The sequence below is a fragment of the Lissotriton vulgaris genome, chromosome 5 (assembly GCF_964263255.1).
Source record: "Lissotriton vulgaris chromosome 5, aLisVul1.2, whole genome shotgun sequence".
Classification (NCBI taxonomy): domain Eukaryota; kingdom Metazoa; phylum Chordata; class Amphibia; order Caudata; family Salamandridae; genus Lissotriton; species Lissotriton vulgaris.
The window spans coordinates 351,153,043-351,161,251 of record NC_141693.1 but is presented as its reverse complement, the minus strand read 5'-3'; the positions used below and the strand labels follow the sequence as shown (position 1 = coordinate 351,161,251).

General features: G+C 45.9%; 1 protein-coding gene across 3 annotated transcripts in view; it reads left to right on the top strand.

Annotated features, from left to right (window-relative positions):
* Positions 1-4,317: 4,317 nt before the first annotated feature.
* The window catches only part of PLEKHM2 (pleckstrin homology and RUN domain containing M2), a 285,917-nt gene continuing 282,025 nt past the window's right edge, over positions 4,318-8,209 (top strand). Inside the window, exon 1 of one of the 3 annotated variants that reach the window (XM_086921620.1) lies at positions 4,318-5,698. In XM_086921620.1, the coding sequence (XP_086777746.1) occupies positions 5,639-5,698 (60 nt within the window). In that variant the 5' untranslated portion in view covers positions 4,318-5,638. The remainder of the gene's footprint in view (positions 5,699-8,209) is intronic. The other 2 variants (XM_086921618.1, XM_086921619.1) reach the window with 2 other exon arrangements.

Below are 8,209 nucleotides of genomic sequence, written 5' to 3'. Positions count from 1 at the left end.
TTCGCATATAAACAGGTCTGAACTGGGGTGGCAGAATGGGCTAAAGAACGGTGAGGGATTAAACCCAGATCTTTTGACTGGGTGTGAGTGTTTGATTGATTCAGATGCTCCGTCCTTCACCACCCCCTTTTGTACCGCTTTTGGCCGCCATAAGTGTGGCAGGGTATGCTCAGATGTGAGTCCCTTGCTCACTTTGCCACTGGATTCAAGCAAGCCGGGCTGAAGACGGCTGGAATGCCAGAAACCGGTCCTTGGAAGCTTGTTTCCGGTCCAGGGAAGACATGGCTTGGCAGTTCGGGCTGGACTGTTCCCATGAGGCACAGGGTCAGACTGATTTGCATATAGCCATGTCTGAACTGGGGTGGCAGAGTGGGCTAAAGAATGGTGATAGATTAAACCCAGATCTTTTGATTGGGTGTGAGTGTTTGATTGATTCAGATGCTCCGTCCATCACCACCCCCTTTTGTACCGCTTTTGGCCGCCATAAGTGTGGCAGAGTATGCTCAGATGTGAGTCCCTTGCTCACTTTGGCACTGGATTCAAGCAAGCCGGGCTGAAGACGGCTGTAATGCCAGAAACCGGTCCTCTGAAGCTTGTTTCCAGTCCAGGGAAGACATGGCTTAGCAGTTCGGGCTGGACTGTTCCCATGAGGCACAGGGTCAGACTGATTTGCATATAGCCATGTCTGAACTGGGGTGGCAGAGTGGGCTAAAGAACGGTGATGGATTAAACCCAGATCTTTTGACTGGGTGTGAGTGTTTGATTGATTAAGATGCTCCGTCCATCACCACCCCCTTTTGTACTGCTATCACGAAAGGCATCAGGTGGTTCTCCACCATTGACTTAAAGTCCGCCTATCACCAGGTAGCACTTCATAAGGACAGTAACAAATTAACAACGTTCATAACCCCATTTGGATGTTTCAGGTTCACTAGAATTCCATTTGGTCTTGCATCGGCGGCCGCCATATTTCAAAGACTGATGCATAACACTATTGAGGGGGTACAGGACATTCTACTATTCCAAGATGACATCTTGCTCATGGGCAGAACAAGAGAAGAACATGATACTAGGGTTAAACAGGTATTAGAAATCTTCAACGAAAAAAGTTTGACAGCAGAACACCTCAAATGCAAATTTGCAAGTAATTCTGTTAACTATCTTGGTCACCGTATAACAGGTGTTGGTATCAGCCCTAAACAAGAACTCGTTCAAGCTATAAAAGATTCACCAGTTCCCACAAAGATGAACTGCGTTCATTTCTAGGTATGATTGAATTTTACGCCATATTCATTAGGAATTTTTCACAGAAGACGTATGTATTGAGGCAACTTCTTAAATTAAAGAACAAGTTTGAGTAGACAGAAGAATGCAACAAAAGTTTTCAAGACCTAAAATGGAACGTGTGCAAAACGTTGCCCTTGCAAGGATTTGACACATCACTTAAAAATTATGTGACAACAGACGCAAGCAATAAAGGATTGGGTGCCGTACTCACACAAAAAGATACAAAAGGTAAGGAGAACACTATAGCCTTCGCGTCATTCTCACTTTCTCCTGCTGAAGAGAGCTTTTCAGTAATTGAACGCGAAGCACTTGTCTGTGTGTGGGCTCTAGAACATTTCAGACATTTTGTTTTGGGCAGGAAAGTCACATTGTGTACTTATCACAAACCTTTAACTAAAGTCTTCACCACAAAAGGTTTGTACACAGCCTCTCCTAGATTAGCCAGGCTGTCTGTTCGTTTATTTGACTACATGTATGACATCCAATATGTCCCTGGAGTACGAAATGTAATAGCTGACTTTTTAAGCAAGATGCCAGTGGGTAAAGCTGACAATGACGACAGTCTGGAAATGGATGAGGGGACAATCGCTAATGTACTTGAGCAATCCAGCGGAATTTCTAAGGAAGAATGGTTCTTGATACAAGACAAGGACAGTATTATCCAACAAGCGATACAGATGACGACCTGGGATGAAACAGCAAAAACAAACTAGAGGAACAACTCAAACCTTTCTGGGAGGTGAGAAATGAATTGTCACACGGAAATGGATTTCTTCTAAGAAGTGGTAGGTTTGTGCCGCCCTACAGTATAAGAAGAAAACTACTCAAGCTTTGTCATGAAGGACATTTGGGAATAGCGAAGACAAAGGGCAGAGTAAAAACATATACTGGTGGCCAGGAATAAGCATTGACGTAGAGAGAACGGTCAGAGAGTGCTCTCGTTGCATGGACTCAGACAAGACACAGGTGACGTTCAGACCACCTCTGCAACCGCTTCCTTGTCCAGGCATGCCATGGGAGAGAGTTGGCATGGACATAATGGGCCCTGTATCTGATGGTCAAGAAAAATGGTACATAATTGTTATGATTGATCACTTCACCAAGTGGCCTGAGGTCAAATTTATCAACAAACCGGATGCTTTAAGCATAGTCAAGTTCATGGATGATACATTTACCCAGGAGGGGCTCCCAAAACAGATTGTTAGTGACAATAGAGCTCAATTTATGTCTGACATTTTCAAAAATTACATTTTAAAAAACAAAATTGTACATAAAACGACCTCAGTCTACTACCCTGCCAGAAACTGAGCCGTTGAGAGATTCAACAGAGTTATAAAAGGAATAATTAAACTAGTGAACTGCAACAACTTGAACTGGAGACATGAGACACTCAAGACTGTGTGGGCCTACAGAATCACGCCATGTGAGACAACAGGACACAGCCCATTTGAATTGAACTCCTCTCACTAAGGACAATGTGGGTTGGATTAAGGCCGCAAAGAGGGTATATTGGTCAACACACCAAGTCAAAGAAAGGCTGGAACAAGCTCAGTCCCGAGGCAAAGAGATATATGACAAAAAATATGGGTGCAAACTCGTGGAACTCAAGATAGGGGACAACGTGGAGTGGACATATTGGAAAGGGGCAGGACAAATACACACCACCCCTGTCTGAACAGGAAGTGGTCTGCAATTCTGCACTATTGAGTGATGGGAGGGTGTGGCATTTCTCTAACCTTTTCGCCTATAAACACCCCTTGAAAGACACTGAAACCACCGTGCCCAATGAGTTGGAAATGGACAACTTGCAAACGCGCAAGGGCAACACTGCACAACTCAAGGGATCTGGCTAGGAGTCCGACTATGAGTTCCCCACGGCACAACCGATAACAGGCAGCCACGTCTCACAGCCCATCTCTGGACCTTTGGATGCTGCATCCACTCTGTCGGACACCGGAAGAGTCAGACGTATGCTGCCAACCCCACCGGCACATGACAATACTGAATCTGGAGGTAGGAGCAGGGCAGGTAGGCTACTTGGCCCACCAATGAAATTCAGAGACTACATTTGTGAGTAACTTATGCCATGCTAGCAGTACCCCATCTTAACCTTCTCCTTCCTTATTTTCCCTAAGAGGAAGGATGTGTTGTGACTTTTGTAGTTGTGTCCGTGCGTGGACACCGTATGTGCTCTTGCCATTCCCATTCCCATGTGACACCATACCAGCTGTGATGTCATCAGCTGGCAACTGTCTGCCTGACAGTTGACAGCTGATCACTGCACTGCGCTGACGTTTTGTTTTAGCTCCAGCTGTTCCTGGAGCCTGTGCTGGTTAATTTAATAAAGAACGACTTCAACTTCAAATACAGTGTGTATCCAGTTCTTTACGGATCTTTGCGTCTATTTTCAGTACAGTCTCAGCTCAGTGCTGCACCTGCTCGAAATGTTGAGGGCTGACACTCACAGTTTTAAATACGGAATTGGCAGCTCAGCCAATTTTCCCAAATCCTTGCGTGATGAACTCCTCCCTGTCGAAATGCTTCCTTGAATTCTGGGACTTGCTGACTTTGTTAATAAAACCAGTTCTGCAAGTCCTGCTCTGGGTAGGAAAAAGGAGAGACAGGAGCCCTCTAATATAAAGCACTGTCGTTTATTTAAACACATTTTTAAAAATAAAATATGGGTGTCATGTGACGAGTCATCGCGCTGCACAGTAAACAATATGTGGAAAAAAGAAATCCAGCAGTTCGCAGAGATTTGCAGCGAACATCAAACTAGTTATTGCAGGTTGTATGCCTTGGTGATCTTCTTTCTATAATGTAACATCGCTACTAACTGAAGAACGATAAAGAATCCCGTTGCGAAATGGCCGCGGTTGAGGCTTCGGACTACTAGCAAGTGTAACCACCCAGATCCAGGATGGCTGAACAAAAATTGATTGGGAAGAACCTCTGTAGAAATGACCTAGAGCTCCCCATACCAAGATGGCCACCACCGCATGCGCATTGGCTCTGTTTAGATTGCAGTTCTAAGCTTATATTTGTCTGCCTCACGGAGTCCTTCCCCACACGCCGTCTCGTTGTTTGACATCAGTTCCGGCCTGAGGTCAGCTCAGTTCCCATCACGGGTTTAGAGACTGTTTTGTTTTTAGTTTCGGGCGGCCTGTCGTTGCAGCCAGTGACAACCATAACCGGAGCACCGAAAGGATGAAAGGGCAGGGTGAACCCAGTAGCGCTGCCGGACAGCGTCCAGAGGAGCACCTGGGGACGTGTTGAGGTTGGACGGGTCTTGAAGGAGAGAGACTCACATCCGCGAGGGAAGAAGAGCTGTCAAATGCAGGACGCTGGGTTTCACAGATACTGGGGTGAATGAAGGTCGGGTGTTCAGGGGGGCATCAAGGGGTGGCAGACATCTAGCCGGTGACATCCAAAGTAATGCACCCAAAGTGTTGTGTGTTTTGGATGAAACTTATCCGGGGGAGTGGGGTGTCACAGCTACATAATTGCTCAGGCAACCCGTTGGCGAACCTTAATCTTTCAGGAGTTCAGGCTGTGGCACAAGAAGATTTAAATAGTGTAACATTTAGAGTGTCACCGCTTTCCGGGTATCTGATCCATTGAGGTAAAAATGCTATTGGTGACAGATTAGACATCCAGTAGATTACTGGCATATACACCGGGACGGGAAGTGTCAGACATGAAGGGTCTCCTAGAATTGGAGATTCGGCGGGGCAGTGGTGTCGTACAGTCAAAGGCTAGAGTGGTAGCTTCTAGGCAGTATAATTGATCCAGACGAGGGGTTGTTTGGGTGGGAGGGGGTAGATTCACTAGCATATATCTAGTTTTCCATGGGCAGGATAGAATATCATGGGTCAAGTAGGTTATTTAGATCCAGGGTTAAAGGGTAGACGGTGTTGGTAGTGTTAGATTAAGAGAGTTGGTGGGGTTACCCCAGGATACAGTGGGTTGAAAGGTGAATCCATCTGTTGTCAATGGGCAGATCAGGATTCAATTGTGGGGAGCAGTTTAAAGGGTAGTTTTGGCGACAGGCTGCTGGTGTACACATCCAGGCACTTAAGAGGCTAGACTCACGTTTCATGGGTTCAATGGGAAAACACATGACGACTATTGATATAGTGTGTGGCAAGTTCAACGGCTAGATTGGGGATTTCGAGTAGATGCAGGGTATAGATTCAGGGGTTGAGATAGAGATTCAGGGAATTGAGTACTGGGAGTCAGACTTCGTGGCTCTGGAGAAGGAGAAAGGGGATGCCTGTCTGGCCAAAGCCCCCTTGTCAGCCTCTTCTCATGGAGCAGTGACCACGGTGAAGGTGCTGAGCTTGGAGCAGACATGGAGCCCCGGGAGGTCAAGGACCGCATCCTGGAGAACATCAACCTGTCTGTTAAGAAGGTGAGGGACTTGTGGGATCTCATTGGAGGGAGGGGCGTTTGGACTGTGGAATGGCAATACACGTGGACAGGAGTACAGCGTTCGGACTCCAAGATTAGGGAGAGCCGGAATTCGGCTACTACAGCTTACCTCACTGTGGAAGTAGTGTTGAGGTCCTTCTCTTGACGAAACAGCGCCGAGATATCTCAGTGGGCGTGTGAGCTGGAAGCTTTGCCCAGCAAGAGAGAAATTTATTGTTGAGTGCCAGGGGTGCTTTACCGGCGGAGTATGCAAAGGAAACAATTAATGGGCGGAATGCTAGACAATGCAAACATTCACCGCCAGTGACAAGGATCTGGGTTTAATCCATCATCCTTTTGCTCACCACCCCAGTTTGGACCCAGCCATATGCAAATCGGTCTTGACCCTGTTCCTTGTGGGAACAGTCCAGCCCGAACTGCCAAGCCAGGTCTTCCCTGGACTGGAAACCAGCATCCTGGGACCGGTTTCAGGGCATCACCCTTCATCAGCCTGGCTAGCTTGAATCCTGTGGTGTAGTGAGCACCGGACCCATGTCTGGGCATACCCTTCTCACTTATGGCGACATTTGCCCAGACATGGGTCCCGTGCTCTCTTTTCACACTGGAGTCAAGCAATCCTCGCTGATGAGGGGTGAAACTCTGAAACCGGTCCTAGGATGCTTGTTCCCAGTCCAGGGAGGACCTGGCCGTTCAGGCTGGACTGTTCCCATTGGGCACAGTCAAGACTGATTTGCATATGGCTGGTTTCATATTGGAATGGCATGGTGAGCAAAAAAACGATGGATTTAAGCCCAGATCTCTGTACTGGGGTGAATGTATGACATTGTACTGCATTCTGTCCATCAATTGTTCTTTTTGCATTTGTCACCCCGAGTGGAATGGGTATGGCCAGGCGTGGGTCCCGTGCTCTCCATGCCACTGGAGTCAAGATATCCTGGCTGATGAGGGGTGACACCCTGAAACCGGTCCTAGGATGCTTGTGTCCAGTCCATGGAGTACCTGGCCTGGCAGTTTGGGCTGGACTGTTCCCTTTGGGCTTAGGTTCAAGACTGATTTGCATATGTCTGGGTTCAAACTGGAATGGCATTGTGAAAAAAATAATGATGGATTTAGGCCCAGATCTCTGTACTTGGGTGAATGTATGACATTGTTCTGCATTCTGTCTATCAATTGTTGTTTTTGCATTTACCTGCGGAGAGCTGCATGGATGAGGAGACATGGTGCTGCATCTGTGAAAGGCTAAGTGGAGAGCTTAGTGAGTGGGGGTGACTGGAAGACTGAGACAGATTCACAAGACCAGTCTTGCAAGGTGTGCCAAAGGTTAAGTTCTTGTTCCTTTCCTGAATCCAACATGCGTACCATCTCTTTCAAAGAGAGGTTTAGTGTGTTAGAAGTATTGGTTTGTATGGATGTAGGTGCAGAGTTTCATTTCTGAACGAGGCTGCACCTTACACTACATTGGACCTCAATACAACTTTAATTCGTTGTGAACAGCGAGTCTAGCCTCTCATCATGCTAACAAGCAGTTAAAATTGTGATGGGCTGTAAAAGTTGTTGACTGTGACAGTGGGGCTATTTTGCATGACACCAAGAACTCAATAGTATTGTCAAGAATACAAGTAAAAGAATTGGTGGTAGTGTTCCCCTGAAAAGGGAAAACGTTCGCACATGCAGTAATATTCTTCTCAGATTAATTATTTCAGACGTATACGTAGAACGAGAAAATGTATTAAATTGTTTGAAGAAGGGTGCTTTAGTGGCCTGATATACACCCACCACCAGGGATGTCAACAAGGCACGAATGCCTCAATCACAAGAAAAAAGAGATAGCACGCCACTTTAGCACTCCTGTTCGTGTTCAGTTAGTATACGCCATAAAAGTTCATCTGGCTATTTAGAGTCCAAACCCGTTGTTTTCAATAAGGTAAGTATATAATCATAGTTTGTACATTGTCCATATTTGTATTCATATAACTCCAAATTCAGAGATCCAAGTCAGGTTGTATTCCTCCAAAATTTCTTTTATTAAATACCAATAGTTTATAACAACTTCACAGCTCACACCGCCGACACGTGTTTCGTCTCACAGAGACGTTTTCAAGGCAAAGAAAAGTGGATGCGCGTACAAATGCAGTAAAGGACCACGGTATAGCGACGGGAGTGTTTCACCCAGTAATCTCTCTTCACTGTAGATAGCCTTACTTTCTATTAGTGATAATAAGGCTGTTAAATCAGTTCATATAATATTCAATGATGATGCAGTTGGCGCAAAAGATCAGTGTTCAGTATATCAAATGTATTCTGAACCTAACCGTCAAAAGTTGCTTGGAGTGTGCATTGAATACAAATACGGACAATGTACAAACTATGATTATATACTTACCTTATTGAAAACAACGGGTTTGGACTCTAAATAGCCAGATGAACTTTTATGGCGTACACTAACTGAACACGAACAGGAGTGCTAAAGTGGCGTGTTATCTCTTTTTTC